At 38.2% G+C, this 19,437-nt stretch overlaps 1 protein-coding gene across 2 annotated transcripts in view; it reads left to right on the top strand.

The window, feature by feature from the left end:
• Nucleotides 1-19,437, top strand: part of MALT1 (MALT1 paracaspase) — a 75,304-nt gene that overhangs the window by 42,791 nt on the left and 13,076 nt on the right. The window contains exons 6-10 of one of the 2 annotated variants that reach the window (XM_038743878.1): nt 578-674; nt 3,377-3,409; nt 6,926-6,952; nt 8,454-8,486; nt 14,516-14,719. In XM_038743878.1, coding sequence (XP_038599806.1) covers nt 578-674; nt 3,377-3,409; nt 6,926-6,952; nt 8,454-8,486; nt 14,516-14,719 — 394 coding nt within the window. The remainder of the gene's footprint in view (nt 1-577; nt 675-3,376; nt 3,410-6,925; nt 6,953-8,453; nt 8,487-14,515; nt 14,720-19,437) is intronic. The other variant, XM_038743879.1, reaches the window with a different exon arrangement.

Here is a 19,437-nt window from a genome sequence, read left to right as displayed (position 1 = left end):
ATCACAGCACTTCTGAAGAATCTATATAATTTCAGCCTCATCCCAGAAAGGCAGGGAACAACGAAGAGGTGGCAACAACATTTTCTCTATTTTTGAGGATGAGGCCCTCTCAAAACACCAAAATGTCCCAACATGCAAAGAATATGACACTCTCCCCTAACTATTGAGGAAGTCATCACAGCAGTCAGAGCCATTAAGAATAATAACATACGGGCAAAAGCAAAAATAGTGCTAGACACTGCAAAGACAAACATGACAACAGAACAAAGGACAGTCTTTTTATGGTCATGGTGTGGCTCAGGCTTCAGGTCTTGCATTTGCCATTTCAACTACATATGCATCCATAGGTGAATTTCAGCCATCAGTGGTGTTGTCTTCGAGCATGGAGGACAAGTATCTCTAGTGCTCAGCTATTTTTAAAAATGTCATTTGCTTGATTTTATTGAAAACCCAGCATTAAAATAAAGTTGAAGTCCTCAACTAAACTTTAGTGCAGTCCTTTAAAAAATTCTCTTTATGTCGACTAATTCAATTTAAAATAAATTGAAACATTGTTTGTGGTCTTGATCTACTATAGGTGCCTTATGTGGATATGGAACATCAGGGAACCTATTGGTGCCATGTATATAATGACCAAGATAGTCAAAACAGCAAGAAGGTAGAAGTCATCATAGGTAAGCAGTTTTGGTTTTATATACATATACTTTATATATATTATATTATATTTTATATTATATATATAATATATTTATATATTTTATTATATATATATATATCCAGTGATTTAGATTGGGAAAGGAATTATATCAGTTTGGGTGTATGGTATTCATTTGGAATTTTTCCCAGTAGAGTTCTTCAAGAGGGAGGTGTGTTTTCCCCTTGATATAAGTAGCCCCCTTCATTTCATATTCTTTAAGTATGAGCATTCTTAAGTTTAGAAGCAAACAGTCCTACTACAAAATTTATAGTGCCCACAGGTCCTTTTTTGTAACATGTTTTCAGGATACAGTTTGGTTTGAAGGAGCTGTTATCTGACCATAAGCATCCACTGTAAGATCATGTACATGTGTGCAACTCTGATTAAGGCACTTGCACTGTAATGTGAGTTGTCCACAGTGTGGAAGTGTAAGCACATAAGCAAGGACATAATCCCTATGTTAGAAGAGAACAAAGTGTATGTGCAAAACAACCATTCAAATATAAGGCAGTTGTTCAATCAGGGGTAATTTATTTAGCACTTGCTGGGTGAAGAGCACTGTATCTAGCGCTTGGGAGAGTCCAATACAACAGAGTTGGTGAACATGTTCCCAGCCCTCAAGGAACTTACAGTCTAGAGGGCAAGGTTGGAATTAGGTAAATTGCAGACATGTATACGCAGTGTGGCTTAGTGGAAAGAGCACGGGCTTGGGAGTCAGAGGTCATGAGTTCTAATCCCAGCTCCGCCACTTGTCAACTGAGTGACTTTGGGCAAGTCACGTAACTTCTCTGTGCCTCAGTTCCCTCATCTGTAAAATGGGGATTAAGACTGTGAGCCCCACATGGGACAACTCGATTACCATGTATCGATCCCAGCGCTTAAAACAGTGCTCGGCATATAGTAAGTGCTTCACAAATACCATAATTATTAGTTATTATTCTATAAGCATTGGGACTAAGGATGGGGAGAGTATCAAGTGCTGAAAGGATACAGATCCAAGTGCATAGACAAAACAGAAGGGAGAGGAGAGTGGGGGAAATGAGGGCTAAGTTGGGAAGGTTTATTGGAGGAGATGTGATTTTAATAAGGCTTTGACAGTGGAGAGAGTAGTGGACTGTGGGATATGAAGGGGAAGAGAGTTTCAGGCCAAGGGGAAGAGGTGGACAAGGGTTTGGCCGTGAGACAAAATTAAGGTACATAGATTTAGGTTTGCATCAGAGGATTGAAGTGTGAAGAATGGGTTGTCTTAGGAAGTCAGTTAAGTGACGTAGGAGGGGAAAGCTGGTTGAGTTCTTTAAAGCAGTTGGTATGGCATTTCTGTTTGATGTGGAGATGGATGGGCAATCACTGAAGGTTCTTGATGAGTGGGGATTCCTAAACAAAATATTTTTGAGAAAAATGACCCAGGCAACAGAGTCAACTAGACTGGAGAGGTGAGAGACAAGAGGCAGGAAGGTCAGCGAAGAGGCTAATGTAATAGTCAAGACTGGGGATGATCAGTGCATGGAACAACATAATCACAGTTTGGATGGAGAGGAAAGGGCGGATTTTTGCAATGTTGTGTAGGCAGAACCAACAGGATTTGATGACAGATTGAATATGTGGAGTGAATGAGAGAGATGAGTCAAAGATAATGCTAAATTTCTGGGCTTGTGAGACAGGAAGCATGGTAGTGTTTTCTACAGTAAAGGGGAAAAATGGGGAGGACAGATTCTCTGTGGGAAGATGAATACTGTTTTGGACGCGTTATGTTGAAGGTGGCAGTAGGACATCCAAATAGAGATGTTCTGAAGGCAGGAGGAAATATGAGACTGCAGAGAAGAAGAATGATCATTACTGGAGATGTATATTTGAGAAAATCATCCACATACAGATGGTAGTTGAGGTGATAGGAGTGAACAACTTCTCCAAGGGACTGGGTGTAGATGGAAAATAGAAGACCCAGCACTTGCCTTACTTGAGGCAGTTTTCTCCCGATGTTTACGAAGAAGAATATATTCACCACGTTTTCCTTAAAAAATCAAAACAACCAGAGGTGTAGACCTCTTATCCACAGTATGGGCCAATAATTGTGGGCTGCTTCCATTAAATATCAACTCACAGCTCTCTCTCAAAAAGTCTTCATCACAGAGCTCAGCTCTTAAATTTCTAGTATTAAATTAAGTGATTGATTACAAGTTGCTAACTGACTTAAATATGAATCTACAGATTAAGTAATTTAGTTTGTGAAATTTCCAAACTCATAATCCATTTCCAAGCTTTATCAGTGGGAAAAAGTTAACTAGAAAAATAATTATTAAAACAAGTAAACTTTTTTGAGGAAACTTGAGATTGATTATTTGTGCCGAGTACTAACCATGCTTTCAAATTTGTATAATTTTTAAGAAAAACTAAGTTTTGCACATTAAAATAATCATTTTTGAACTTGGAAAGAAAACTTTCTGAAGAAACATTGCCATAAAAAAAGCAAAGCTCTATTATAGGTTAGTTTTCAGGGCTTGTTCTAATACAGATTTAAAATGCAGAATTGTAAAATAATATTTATTGTTCCATCTTGCCACTGTCGTTTGGTTTTATCAAAAACAATTCTCATAGCACTTATCTCTTTGTATATTTAATGTCTGCCCTTCCTAAAAACTTGAATTACAATACATTCAAATTTGTTTTCTCTGAAAAAAGGAAGAACAGATGAGGCAGTGGAGTGCACTGAAGGTAGTGTAATCCTTTGGTTGTGAAACAATAAAATATCCTGCATGGGGTCAACTATTGGGTTGGTGTATCTACAACTAAAGTAGTGAATGCAGTGACTGAAAAAATACTAAGCTATAAGCATAATAACACTCTATAAAAATTTTTAGTGGGTAGAAGTTTCTTCAGCTACTTTTATATTGTTGGTTTGAATCTCTCAAATATGAACAAATGTGTAAATTGTACAAAAAAGCTTCCACTTTTGGTATAATGTCATTCAAGTCAATTTAAAAATTGATATAATCTTCTTTATAGAAATAGTATTTCTACCTAATAAATCATAAATGATTGCATCACCTTCCAAATTATTCATGTCCTTATCAATTGATGGACCTAAAAGGACATAATACTTTATAAGTCATTTTTACTCATTTCATTTCTATTGGAACTATTGTGTGATGCCTCTGAAATAAAAGCCTGCATTTAGATTTTATGATCAAACATGATATTTATAAAATGGGCTAGCAGCCCTATTATTTTCTCAGATTCCTTCAACTAATCCATGGTGTCATCCTTGCCTAATGAGAATGTAGAAATAGAACATCCATTCTTCTTGTGTCATTTTATTGTCTTTGAATTTGAACTGAAATAGTTTTGATTAAAGGAACTTTGTAAATAAAATGCAATAAGCCAACTTGAACACCTTTGTTTTGGATAATTGACTTTATGTCATATCCTCTTTTACTTATGGAAAGTTATGGCTGTGTATTTTTTTTTCAGTTTCTGCATTTTCATGTGCTTGCATGCCTCTGGGGTTTAACTGGGTGAAATGAAAGAGTTTACCTTTTATAACTTGGTTTTCTTGTTTTTCCTATTCTCTGAAAGAATTCTTGTCAATATAATTATTTCTCAAATCTAGTAGATGATCTTTTGGGAGTTGTTAGCTCTTGTGATGGCAGTCCCAGGAACTTTCTCCTAAATTATAGCCCTTTAGTTGAGGGGCCTTAGTGGCCAAGGAAATCAGCTATTTGTAACATAACCAGAGTAGCATTTTCTTTACTGTGTGGGTGATGTAGAAATTCAATTCCTTGATATTTCAGGGGAATTTGAGAGTGATTCTAACTTCTGTGATGGGGAGTAGGGCAGAATATAGAGTTTTAGTGTTTTTCCCTGACTTGACCAGATTTCTGCTCCCCAGATGCTTTTAAAGCATTAGTTCATTTTGACAGTGAAAATATTAAACCTAAGATTTACAAATCTATCATAATCCTTCTTAGATAACTGAAGTCAAGAGAGTACATTTGTATGAAGCACAGTCAGTATCTTCACTGTCAATAAACTCAACATGGATTTTGTGATATCTGGAAATTTAGGTAGTTTTGAAATGTCATAAATATTGCTTTGTATTTCCTTGAGGGATTTCCCTTCTCATAAAGAATCTGGAATTTCCATGGGTTACTGACACCAGTTCATATGCTACCATTCTTCTTACACCATCTCCACGTCCTCAATTCAAAACCAATATTAGAGTATTGTTCAATTTTGAGTGACCCCCATATTAAATGACAGGTTTAATGTCAATAGGCACTAGCAACATCTATAAATTCAAGAAAGGAGTAATAATGCTGAAGTAACACTTGCCAAAGCAATGTTTTTGTATAAAAGTAAAATCTTACTTTAACCAAATGTTTTTGGTTTTGGTTAAAAACCAAATGTTTTTAACCAAATGAATTCAACCCCAATAGCTTTCCCTCAAATTTCATATCTTTTAAAACCTTGAAAAATAATATCCTCTCCACCAGCCTCTCAACCTGATCACCACAACCCTAGTTTATACTGGGCAGCTGAAAGATAAATGAGGCTTTAGCCCAGGTTAGACTCCCAAAGGACTTCCATGTGCTTGCTTTATGTAATAACAATAATAACAATAATTAGGGTATTTGTTCATTCATTCATTCAATCGTATTTATTGAGTGCTTACTGTGTGCAGAGCACTGTACTAAGCACTTGGGAAGTACAGGTTGGCAACATATAGAGATGGTCCCTACCCAACAACGGGCTCACAGTCTAGAAGGGGGAGACAGACAACAAAACAAAACATGTAGACAGGTGCCAAGTCATCAGAACAAATAGAATTAAAGCTAAATGCACATCATTAACAAAATAAATGGAATAGAAATATGTACAAGTAAAATAGAGTGATAAATCTGTACAAACATATACAGGTAATGTGAGGAAGGGAAGGAGGTATTTGTTAAGTGCTTACTATGTGTTAGGCACTGTTCTCAGCTCTGGGGAAGATAAAAGATAATTGGTGGACACAGTCCCTGTCACGTAAGGCTCACACTCTTAATCCCCATTTTCCAGAAGAGGGAACTGAAGCACAGAGAAATTAATTGACTTGCCCAAGGTCACACAGCAGATACATGGCTGAGCTGAGATTAGAACCCATGACCTTCCGACTCGCAGAACCGTGCTCTATCCACTATGCCACAAAGATGTGGTACAGCCACCAGTGCATTGTAGAGCATCAGTATGTGGTCTCCTCCAGTCAACACATTGGATGGAATACAACACTTGTGTGATGTTCTTGCATTTAAATGAACATATACCATTATTACTATAATTGTCAATAATAATAAATCAAGACTAAGAATAGTGCCGTACAGTGTAAATTTAATGTACTTCACCAAAAATCTCATTAGCCCCACAACACTAGGCTCCCTCCACCCCAGGCTATAATCTTGCCCTCCATCCCGTGCCCCCAGCTCACTGGCATAATAGCTGGCCATGCCCTAAACTGTTTTAAGACAGCATGAACTAGACTAAATTTCAAAGGAATGACTCTGACATTGGGCAAAAAAACACGATGTATTAGGAAGGCTCAAAAGGGCATGGTGAGTTCATGTAGCCTGACATGAGATTAGATGACATTCCTGCTTAAAAGAAGTAAGAATGATGAACTTACATTTTAATAAAAGAACCAAACATTTTATAAGTTTTTTGAATGGTGTTACTGTCAGGTTTTTAGATTTCAGGCTGACCAGGCAGCAAATGACTTACATGCCCTGACTGCATACTTCTGCTTTGAATAACCTAAAAAGAGTATGAAAATCCTTCCCTTTGACTATAGGGTAGATTAATAGTGCCATCCAAAAGAATGATACTCTATTCCCAACTTATTTTTTGAAGGCAAGGAATGGCATGTTTTGACCATGCCTCAGATATGCATTGGTTAAAAAATTTTTAAAAAATATAAGTGTGAATGAGTGAACAACCTGGGGTTTATAACAAATATTCAGGTAAAGAGTACTCCTGAGCACTACAAAAGTAACAGAAAGGATATGTAGGCAAAATATTAATAAAAGTAAAATTTTTGTTCCATTTTTCTATTTCTGTTGGTTTCCTTTGTGGGCTGTGTTTGATTATAGATTAACATAGCATAACTCTCCTTTTTATAACCTACTTCTATTGATTTGCTTCACCCTTTTTGTTACTTTGGTAACTTTATGTAAAACATGTTTTTTTGTTTCATTGCAGATGAATTAAATAACTATGGGCAAAATGGTGAGTAGTGCTGTTTTGGTTTTTTGTGTTAAGATTTTAAATGTACGGAAGCCTTGATTTAACAATCACAAAGGAACACGACGTAGTGATGGCTCCTTGCGTCTCAATGCCAAAAACTCCTCGCATTTGGCTTCAAGGTTCTCTACCATCTGGCCCCTCCTTACCTCTTTTCTCTCTTCACCCGCTGTTATCCAACCAGCTGTCTTCACTTCTCCAAAGCCAACTTTCTAGCTGCCTTCTCTTCTCTAGACTAAATTGCCACCATTTCTTCACCAAACTTTTCTCATTGCTCTCGTCTGAATTCTCTCAATTTTTGTACATCTCATTGCAATTCATACAGAACTGAAAGGAAGATCTGCCCAGTGCTAAGTATTTTGGAAAATAATAATGACATTTACTATTACTATTTTCCGAGAGTTCAATACAGTGCTCTGCACACAGTAAGTGCTCAATAAATACATTGCTTGGGCACTCACTGAGTACAATGCAATGACCTAAGCAACTTTTTATCCACTACAATGTTTATAGCTCTTGTTTTGCCACCCCTGGACAAAGGCAGGCTTTGGTTCTTTTTTTTTTTAAGGTGTGGGGGGTGATGCATAATGTTTTTCACTATTAGTGAATTATCTTCTCTCTATTATCCCTCTTAAATTTCATCCTTAGTGCTTGGCACATAGTAAGCGCTTAACAAATACCATCACTATTATTTGCTCACTTCCTCAATTTGTCCCAAGCATTAAATTCCATTCTTGTTATCTTGTACATATCTATAATTTATTTATATTAATGTCTGTCTCCCCCTCTAGACTGTAAGGTCATTGTGGGCAGGAAATATGCGGTTATATTCTCCCAAGTCCTTAGTATAGTGCAGTGGGCAAGTCAATTCACTTCTCTGGGCCTCAGTTCCCTCATCAGTAAAATGGGGATTGAGACTGTGAGCCCCACGTAGGACAGGGACTATGTCCAACCTAATCTGCTTGTATCCACCCCAGTGCTTAGTATGGTGCCTGGTACATAGTTAAGTGCTTAACAAATGCCATTATTATTATTATTATTATTTGGGTGCACTTTGCTATGCACTGCACTCTTAACCCCTTACTTCCTCACTGCACCCTACCTATGCCCCAGTGGGGACATGGCATGTAGGGAAGAGAGAATGAGTGGTGCAACCACTAAGCACTAGAGTCAATTTCTTCACTCAGATTCCCGGTTCTCATGTGTTTGGACTAATGCTCATTCTTCATTCTCAACCATAGACTCCATCTAATTGAGAATATCGACCTCAAATGACACATATTCAGTATTTTGGTGGTCCAGTCTAAGGGATTGATTGGTGTTGCATTTTTTAAATGAATCATCTTCTGAAACACAGTTTTTATGTAATGATATTTAAACATTAGCTTTGTTACAGTCATTCTCGGACAGTTTGTGTTTCAACCCTGATAATAGTCATAATAGCACTGAAAACTTTCTACCATTTCTTCTTTCATCATTTTATTAGGCACTAAAGAACAGTCGGCTGTCCAGTCTTTTGGTGAGTAAAGTTTCCAAGTCAAAATATTTCAAGCAATAGTATTTATTGAATCCCTACTGTCTGTAGAGCACTGGATTAAGCATTTGGGAGAGAACAGTAGGGGAAAAAAATGGGATACCTGCCAAGTGGTTCATTCGTGGAGCTCAGAATCTAATGAGATATATAGAGCTCACTTCCTTGTGAAGCCTTCCAAGATTAGATTATGCCAGATAAATTGTCTTTGAAAACATAAGTCTGAGAGGGGTTATTTTGGGAGGAAAATAAACTGGAAAGATGAGTAAGTGATTGAATAAGTTCTCAAAGTAAGGAGAGAAAGCTGCTGGATAACCTTGATGCCAAAAATCTTGAGTTTTTGGTAAAGGTGGGAGGCAATGGGTAGCCACTGGAAGTTTTCGAGAAGGGGAGAGATGGGAGCAGCACAACATTTTAGACAGATGATCTAAGCTGCCCTGTTTCAAAGGTCAGCAGGACATCCAAGTAGAGCTGTCCAGAAGGCAGCAGGAAATGTGAGACTGCAGCAGACAGAGGTCAGGCCTGTAGAGGTAGATTTGCAAATCACCTGTGTAGAGATGGTAATTGAAGCCTTGAGAGCCTACAAATTTTCCAGTGGAGTGCATGTAGATGGAGAATAGGAAGGGACAGAGAACTGAGCCTTGAGGAACTGCCACACAGTTAGAGAATGGGAAGTAGAAGAGGACCAGGTGAAAGAGACTGAGAAAGAACAGTCAGAGAGATAGGAGGAGAACTAGAAGAGGACTGTGTCAACGAAGCCAAGATTAGTGTTTCCAGGAGAAGCAGGTGGTCCACAGTGTTGAGGGCAGTTGAGAGGTCAAGGAGGTTAAGGATGGAGTAGAGGCCAATGGATTTGGGAAGAAGCAGGGCCTTGGTGACTTTATAGAGGACAGTTTCTGTGGAGTGGAGAGTGTGGAAGCCAGCTTGCAGGGAATGGAGAGAACTGAAAGAGACAGCAAGTGAAAACAACTTGTTCAAGGAGCTAATGTCACCTAAATGACCTGAAGTTGAAGGAGGCAGTGGCAGAAAATTAATTAATGATTGATTTAATTTTACTACTTAAAATACCATGTATTTTTGGAGTTGTCTATGATTCCTCCCTGTCCTTTTCTCTCCAGAGTCAGACTACTTCCATGTCCCTTCCCTCTGCAGCTTTAAGGTCTGTTTGTTTCTGTCTGTTCTCTGCCTGAACCTGGTCATCTCATCCTTGAACATCTGCAGCCTCTTTCCTTATTTTAAACCTACCCCTAAAAACTAACTTTCTTACTGAAGGGTGCCAGGATTCTTTTGTAATGGGTAAAGTTTCTCTTCTCTAGAAAATAAGTCTGAGAGAGGGGCTATAGTTAAAATTTACAAAACCATGAAGAGTGTACACAGGATGAAGGTGAATTACTGTTCAAATCCCAAAACACCAAGACAAGGGATTACCCTCGAAACTTGAAGAAACTTGAAAGCAAATAAAAAAACAACACGTTCACACATTTGGTGGTAAGCAGATCATTTGTTATGCCTGGAACTTGTAAAGACAGACAGTATCAATAGAAACAAGGAAGGAGTATCAGTAAAGACAAGAAACCCTAATAATAGGTTTACTTGAAGGCAAAGTGAGAAATGTTAGAGGATGTAGCATAAACCATCAACATGGATATTAAATACAGCAACCATCACAATGCATCCTGCTTTAACAGTGAACATAATTTGACACACAAATAATAATTGTGTGAAAGAATAGATATGAAAGAGACAATGAATAAATCAATCAGTAAATGCTATTTATTGAACATTTACTCTGTGCAGAACACTATAGTAAGCACTTTAATGGTAAGTAGTAAATAAATGTGAGTAGTGGTGTAGGTGGACATGAATGGGAAGGTGGGGGATTAGTCAGGGAATGCTTTCTGTAGGAAGAGGCTTTTTAAGAGGGCTTTGCAGGAATGGGAACAATGGGGCTTGCTAAAACTACGGTTAGTAGTTTTTTCTATCATTTAACTTTCTATACTTATATTCTGTAAAAATAGAAGAAACTTTAAATACATTTTCAGTGAAATTATCTTGAACATTTTAAAGCATTACATCAGAGGTATCTAATTGCAGTGTCTTTCAGCTGGCAATTATAAAGCTGGTACCACCTAATCTAACATTCTTGCCATGGAATTCTGGAAAAACCACATGCACAAAGACATTAAGTTTTAGAAAAGGGAACTATGATAAAATTTGATTCTTAAGATGAACTGAATCAAGTTGGTTAAAAAGCTATTTAAGACTATTAGATATTCAGATAAATGTGCTACAGGAACATAAACAAAAAGTATCAGAAACACTGCATGATTAACTGGTAAAGGAAAAAGTAGATAGGAAAGCTTATCAAAAATGATAAGTCAAATGCAAATAGGAAGTTAGGCAAGTCAGAAAGGAAGCATGAGAACTTAGTAAGTAAAGTTCTTCAAAACCATCAAAAAAGGAAAATTGACTAAGAAATCAGTGACCCTTTGATGATCATGGGGTCAAAAGAATATTTGGAAATAAAATGAGGTGTAGGCTCAATTCATTCTCTTGTAGTCTTAATCAAGAAAGTAGATAAGGAGAGTACCATAAGAGATAGATGTGATACTGGATCAAATGATGACAACCAAACATGTTCTTTTAGGCAAAATTGATATATCAAAAGTAAAGAAATCATTAGACATTCACCCAGCAGCTCTGAAGAAATTTGGAAGGAAGCTGAGGAAATTTCAAGCGCACTACACACTAAACTCTATTAAAAAGGACAGCCAGTTCACCAGTGTAATTCTCAACTGTGTTAAAGGCTTTAGAAGTGACCCTGGAAATTATAGACCACAGAATCTCACTTTTGTACTTATCAGGAATTCATCAACAAGTTTAGTGCCACTGAGCACTTAGACCAAGGTTGGTTTGCCTATGACTCACAAGCTGTCTCTGGATTCTTTTAGAAAATATTTTGTCTTGAGCAAGGCACTGGGGGGTTTAGCAACACAGTCAGCATTGCACCCACATCTTGTTAGACAGGAAGTAACATGCTTGCCCCACCCCTTTGAGTCAGAAAGAACCTCCTTCCCTCTTTCTCATTCTCTCACTATCTCAATTTCTCTCTCTCTCATATCCCTAAAAATTCCTCTCCCTCTTCCAGAAAAGACTGACCAAGCTTCATACCAATCTGTTTTGTTTTTAACCTGAGTAATTGCAGGATTAAAGGGAGTCAATTGGTTGTATTTATTGAACACTTCTTGTGTGCAGAGCACTGTACTAAGCACTATGGAGAGTACAATGTAACCAAATAACACAGTTGGTAGACACATTCCCTGCCTACACTGAGTTTACAGTCTAGAGGGAATGGTCTGTTACAGATGGAAAACAGGCTAGATGATAGGAGAAACAAGAGTAGGGGGAAATTGCCAATTTCCTGGGTGGAGATGTGAAAAGAATAAGGTTCATTGGGTTTTCTTGTTAAAAATGGTTTTCATTTTAAAATCTTCATAAATGAGTTGGAAAAGGGAGCACCTAACAACAGCTTCAGGTCTGCAGAATTCCTAAGCCCTTCCAGGTGATGGAAATAAACTGAAAAAAGGGGTAAAAATGTGATAGCTTAAGCAATAATGAAATGTATTTGGGTAAAAATAGTCCAAAAGACGCTATGGATGTCGACATATGAACTATTACTTCAAATCTGTAGCCTAGAATCTCAACGCAGTGTTTAGGCATCATCACAGAGGGTGTTCTAAAATAAAAGGCATGTTTCAGGATATTGGAGTATTATATTTGTTTCTGGTTTCCACATCTAGAAAGGAAGGATGAAATAGAACTAGAGATGGTATAGAGAGGACAGCCCAAATGATCAGGAGGATGAAGTCGCAAAATCCCTAATCATAAGGGTGCATGTCAAGGAGGACATCCAACCTACTGTTGTCTAAGCCAGACATGCCAGGCTGAATGGACCATTTGTCTGACCTAATGGCAAATGTTCTAACCCTGATTGCTCATTTGAGATGGCTGCTGAGTTTTGCTTCAGAGATGGCTGTATTTCTTCATGAGGGCAAGGATCGCATCACATATTTATCCTCTAGATCTAAGCATGTAATGCAAGGCTCTCTGCATGTAATAGTTGTTCAGTAAAATTAGATGCTGACATTTTTCAAGAACTAGTTCTTGAAGTCATTTAGAACCTCCAGTCTACAGTGGGCACTCTGAGGAGTTAAAAAGGAAAAACAGAACCTAGTCCTTACTCTTTAGGACCTGAGAAAGTATTAAAATTCAGAGGACATAACAAAATATAAGTAGTAAAACATAAGTAACAGTTATAGACCATGAAAGAAACATAAGAATATACAAGAAAAGAAGCATATATACATAATTTACAGATTCAGATGAAAAAAATGATGTAATTGGAAGGGGATCAGAAATATCAGAATGAGGGAAGAAGACTTCTAGGAGGATGAGGGTGAGGAACGTTTCATTAGAGTTATAGGAATAGTCAGAATAATGTTTGGCAAAGGGGAGGGGAAAATTTGGGACAGATTGAGAGAGAGAGAACCATGTGGGAAGACAGTAAGTAGGTTATCTTGCATGACTGAAGAGCGGTGTACTGGGAGGTGGTAACATTTAGTACTTTTCAAGTGCTTAGTACAGTGCTCTGCACAGAGTAAGCACTCAATAAATATGATTGTATGAATTTAGATGAGAGGGACAGCTAGTGGAGGTCTCTGAAGACTATTGTGAGAAGTTTTGATATACTATGCTGAGAATGTGTCTGTTGAGGACACATTCTCTGCCCATAAGGAGCTTAAACTCTAATGGGGGAACAGTTATAAAAGTATCTTTAGTGCAATCAAAATAAGTAATTCTTTGCACTACTGAGTAAGCATATTCAATTGTATTTATTGAGCGCTTACTGTGTGCAAAGCACTATACAAAGCACTTGGGAGAGTACAATACAAAAACAAACAGACACATTCCCTGCCCACAATGAGCTCACAGTCTGGGGGGAGACAGACATTAATATGCATAAAGAAATAAATTACAGATATATGCGTTGGGATGGGAGGGAGGATGAAGAGAGCAAGTCAGGGTGACACAGAAGAGAGTGGGAGAAGAGGAGAAGAAGGTTTAGGGAAAGCTTCTTGGAGGAGGTGTGCCTTTATTCATAAGGGCTTAAGATAGCAGATCGATTTATGTGACCAGAAATGCTGTGGGAATTAATCAGAGAAGGCATATTGGAGGAGGTGGGCTTTTCGGAGGGCTTTGAATATTATCTGTGATCCAGTGGATTGGGTTGTGGTTTCAGATGGAGTTTCAAGCTGGGGAAATGTACTGAGTGAGGTGGTAGAGGCAGGAGAGTTGAGAGCAAGGTACTGTTAGAAGGTTAGCGATGGGAGAATGTAGAGTGGATTGGGATGGAGCAAGTGAAGAGAGTGGAAACTTAGGTTAGGGTGGCGTGTTCTGTAGCAGTAGCATTTTGTAGTATGAATTGCAGAAGGTGGAGACTGGAAGCAGTGAGACGTGTGAAGAGTCTTGTGAAGAATAGTGGCAATATGACCAGAGCTTGTGCCAGATTGGTATCTATTTGGATGGAGAGAAAGAGGTGGATGCAGAAGGTGATGTGAGAAGAACTGGCAAGACTTCACAGAAAATAGGTTAGAAGTGAAAGACAGGAAGGTGTATAGAGTAACCCTGAGGTTGCAGGTTTCTGGAGCAGTGGGATGGTAGTGTTATTGACTCTGATAAGAAAGTTAGGAGAGAAGATAAGTAGTTCGATTTTTAGACAAGTTAAATTTGAGATGCCGGGGGACCGTCCAAGAGGAGATATCCTGTAGCTAATTTGGAATTGTGGAATTGCAGATTAGGAGAGCTGTCAGAACTAGAGGGGTAGCATTTTAAATCGAGCATTATATTTACAAAAATCATTTAAATTAAATATCATAATTATAAGCCTATTATTCTAATAAAACTCTTAGGTTATCATTTTTATAGATTTTTAACAATATTCTATTTTTTTCATGTAGCAAAGGATAAGGTAGCTCTCTTGATAGGGAATATGAGCTATTTGAATCATCCCAAGCTAAAAGCTCCTTTGGTGGACGTGTATGAGTTAACCAACTTGCTAAGACAGCTGGATTTCAAGGTTGTTTCATTACTGGATCTCACCGAACATGAGATGCGGAATGCTGTGGATGAATTTTTACTTCTGTTGGACAAAGGCGTGTATGGTAAGTTACGGATAACATTTATAATTTTCATTGTCGTAATGCTTTATTAAACCCTTGAACACAGTAATCTTGGAATGAGTGAATATTATAGGTGTAATTGAAGTGAGAGGTTAATAACCTAATATGCGGGAAGTAAGTTACTGATTACTTTTAAACTCCAGCGGTCTTTTTTCCCCAGTGCAAGTTTTGTCTTGAGACTGATACTGATACTATTACCTGAGTATGTTTCCAAGAGCCTGTTCCCAGGTAATGTTCTGGTTTAAAGTGAGGCGTACTAAATAGGAAAAAATAATAATAATTCTGTTATAGCTTTTGCTCATTTCAAGGTCAAAATATTTTGTCTGCCTTTATTTGCCATCTAATATTATCTAAGAACAGTAAAGGAGACACAAACACTCACACACACTTACATATGAGTATATGTTTCTGTAGTTTCTGTTGGAAGAAAATGGAAAATTCACATGGTCATTTGTGTTTGTGATGGTCAGTGGTAGGGATGTGTTAGGCATCTGTGTTAGGGGTGGTCATCCCAAACTGATCCCCATTTTTCCTCTCCTCCTCCCCATCCCCCCCACCCTATCTCCTTCCCCTCCTCACAGCACCTGTATGTGTGTTTGTACAGATTTATCACTCTATTTATTTTACTTGTACATATTTACTATTCTATTTATTTTGTTAATGATGTGCATCTAGCTTTATTTCTGTTTGTTCTGACGACTTGACACCTGTCCACATGTTTTGTTTTGTTGTCTGTCTCCACCTTCTAGACTGTGAGCCCATTGTTGGGTAGGGACCATCTCTATATGTTGCCAACTTGTTCTTCCCAAGCACTTAGTACAGTGCTGTGCACATAGTAAGTGTTCAATAAATACGATTGAATGAATGAATGAATGAATGATTCTGGCATCAGGGGTTTTAGTCCAATATATGTGTGTGTGTGTGTGTGTCTGAAAAGACCAAAGCAGAACTCAGTCCCAGACACACTGAGCACCCAGAAAATTTGTTGTGTCATAATTATTAATAATCATAATTATAAAATGTTATTGTGTGACTATTATAATTAATACTAATATGATGCTGATAATAGAAGTATTTGTTAAGCACTTACTATGTGCTGATTACTGAACTAAGCATTGGGGTAGACACAGTATAACCAGATTAACTACAATCCCTTTGCCATATGATTGTCTTGTTTGTGTGTGTGTGTGTACACACACGCACGCACATGCGCACACATATATTGGTCTAAAACCCTTGATGCTAGATGATCATTCCTCATTGCATCTGTGTTTATTGTGGATTGACAATTTCTGACCAATCGAAATCTGTCCCCCCACTTCCTACAATGAAGAGCATCATCTCCACCTTCATTTTTTATTGGGCACTTATTGTGTGCAGAGTTCTCACTGTACTGGGTGCTTGGGTAAATTTAATAGACATGTAATTCAGTGTTTTGGAGCTTACTGAGGCCAGGTAAAGAGAAGTGGCACAGAGATGCTTCACGAGGAGCAGGAGAAGGTTTGGAGAGGCACTTGGCCCTCCTGCCTCTCCCATTCCAAGATCTCCTGGCTAAACTCTTGTCAGCCGTCCCCCTAGCTACTACTTTTAGAGTTGAGATATATATATATATATATATATATATATATATATATATATATATATATATATATATATATATACACACACACACACATATATATGTATATATGTATGTATGTATATATTATTTATATATATATATGTAAAGAGATAGAGAGAGAGAGCGCGAGCATGCTGCATGGCCTAGTGTCCTAGAGCAAAGGAGAGTGCACCTCCTCCAGGAGGCCTTCCCAGACTGAGCCCCCTTTTTCCTCTCCTCCTCCCCATCCCCCCCGCCCTACCTCCTTCCCCTCCCCACAGCACCTGTATATATGTTTGTACAGATTTATTACTCTATTTATTTTACTTGTACATATTTACTATTCTATTTATTTTCTTAATGATGTGCATCTGGCCTTATTTCTATTTATTCTGATGACTTGACACCTGTCCACATGTTTTGTTTCGTTGTCTGTCTCCCCCTTCTAGACTGTGAGCCCGTTGTTGGGTAGGGACCGTCTCTATATGTTGCCGACTTGTACTTCCCAGGCACTTAGTACAGTGCTCTGCACACAGTAAGCGCTCAATAAATATGATTGAATGAATGAATGAATGAATGAATGAGAAGCAGAGTGGCTTAGTAGAAAGAGCACGGGTTTTGGAGTCAGAGGTCATGGGTTCGAATGTTGACTCTACTACTTGTCAGCTATGTGACTTTGGGCAAGGCACTTCACTTCTCTGGGCCTCAGTTCCCTCATCTGGAAAATGGGGACCAAGACTGTGAGCCCCACGTGGGACAACCTGATCACCTTGTAACCTCCCCAGCGCTTAGAACAGTGCTTTGCACATAGTAAGTGCTTAATAAATGCTATCATTATTATTATTAGAGTCAGAAGGATCTGGGTTCTAATCTCTGCTCTGCCATTTGTCTGCTGTGTGACCTTTGGCCAGTTGCTTCACTTCTCTGTGCCTCAGTTCTCTCATCTGTAAAATGGGGATTAAGACTGTGAGCCCTATGTGGGATAGGGACTGTGTCCAACCGGATTAGCTTGAACCTACCCCAACACTTAGAACAGTGCCTGCCGCATAGGTAAATGCTTAACAAATACCATTAAAAATATATATTTATATTCCCTGTCAAAGAAACCCAAGATTCAGAGGATGTAGGCTGTAATCCTGGCTCTGCCACTTGCCTGCTGTGTGACCTTGGGCAAGTCACTTTACTTCTCTGTGCCTCCATTACCTCATCTGTAAAATGAGGATTAAGACTGTGAGCCCCATGTGGGACATGGACTGTGTCCAACCTGATGAACTTGTAACCTGTCCAGCGTTTAGTACAGTGCCTGGCACATAATAAGCACTTAACAAATACCATTTAAAGAAAATCACACTACCTGAGGTTTACTGGTGCTTCAAATTTCATGTAGGACTTCTGGTACTGTGGCTGCTTAATATGTGAGTATTTACTGTGCATGACACTGTACTGGATGCTGTTGAAGCTATACCACATTGTCTGTGCTTGAGATTCAGACACTCTGAGAATTAAATATTTTGATAGCACTGATAGAATTTCGGTATTGATATCCATTGATCTCACAGAGACCTTCTGAATGTGTATTTTTGTTTAGTCAGCAGATTGGGAAGCAGTATAGTGTAGTAGATAGAGCAGGGGCCTGGAAGTTAGAAGGTCATGAGTTCTAATCCCGGCTCCTCCTCTACTTGTCTGCTTTGTGACCTTGGGCAAGTCACTTCACTTCTCTGTGCCTCAGTTATCTCATCTGTAAAATGGGGAGTGAGACTGTGAGCCCCACGTGATACAGGGACTCTGTCCAACCTGATTTGCTTGTATTTATCCCAGCGCTTAGTACAGTGCCTGGCACATAATAAGCTCTTGACAAATTCCATAATTACTAATTATTATTATATCCATGAAATTTTAAAAAATGCAGCTTTCCTACTCAAATTTTAAACTTTTTCAGCAAACCCCTATATTTTTCTCTCTTATTATCTGACCAGTTAATTTACTATATATTATGAGAACAGAAAAGATGCCAAGGTGTCAATTGCAAGTGATGAATTAGTTTTAACCTACACTCTTCTGGACACCAGAACAGCTGCTGAACACATTTGGCCTTTGTTGTACATATATAGAATGCTTTCCATGACATTGTGTAATAACAATTGACTGCCAGGAAAGTGACATTTCAAGTCTTGTTGATTAGAAGTCTTATGTGATAAGCAGAAATTCATCATATTGCTTCCCATTTTTTCTCTCAGATGGATTTTTTCCATTTATAAATGAAAAAATTTGAGGTTTAGTATACATTTTAATGAGATTATTCTGTTCTACTGAAGCAATTCAAATAGAAATGAAAATGATACTTTTTTCTGGATCCCTGGTAGTTTCAGTATTGTTACCATTAGCGACACCTGTTTAGCATTTTATATATTTACTTACGTGGAATTGAGGTGGTCTCAGATAAAATATAATTAGGATGACCACCCTTAGTTTTTGCACTCAGAATACATTTGTATTTTCTGATGCAAGAGAGGTTTAAACTGAGTATTTTGGTTTAATGACTTATGAGGAAGTGCATCTCTTTTTAGTACTTTAGTACGAGAAGCAGTGTGGCTCAGTGGAAATAGCACGGGCTTTGGAGTCAGAGGTCATGGGTTCAAATCCTGGCTCCGCCAATTGTCAGCTGTGTGACTTTGGGCAAGTCACTTAACTTCTCTGTGCCTCAGTTACCTCATCTGTAAAATGGGAATTAATACTGTGAGCCCCTCGTGGGACAACCTGATCACCTTGTAACCTCCCCAGTGCTTAGAACAGTGCTTTGCACATAGTAAGCGCTTAATAAATGCCATTAATATATTAATATTATATTTGTTGGTTCATTAGCCTCAAAGTCCTGTGATTTATCATCCTTTAGTATCTGACAGCCCCAGTGTTCATTGCCTTAATACTACCCTGCTTTTTGATATCCTGTGTCTCTCCCTTAAATCTACATTTACTACCTTCACTGATGAGCAGACGATAGACATCTTTAGCTATTTGAACCCCCAAGTCCACCTGAATAATAATAATAATTGTGGTATGTGTTAAGCACTTTCTATGTCCCAGTGCTGTACTAAATGCT

This window comes from Tachyglossus aculeatus, chromosome 3 (genome assembly GCF_015852505.1).
Source record: "Tachyglossus aculeatus isolate mTacAcu1 chromosome 3, mTacAcu1.pri, whole genome shotgun sequence".
Taxonomy (NCBI): domain Eukaryota; kingdom Metazoa; phylum Chordata; class Mammalia; order Monotremata; family Tachyglossidae; genus Tachyglossus; species Tachyglossus aculeatus.
Note: the sequence above shows the minus strand (reverse complement) of the source record. Positions and strands in the feature narration are given on the sequence as shown.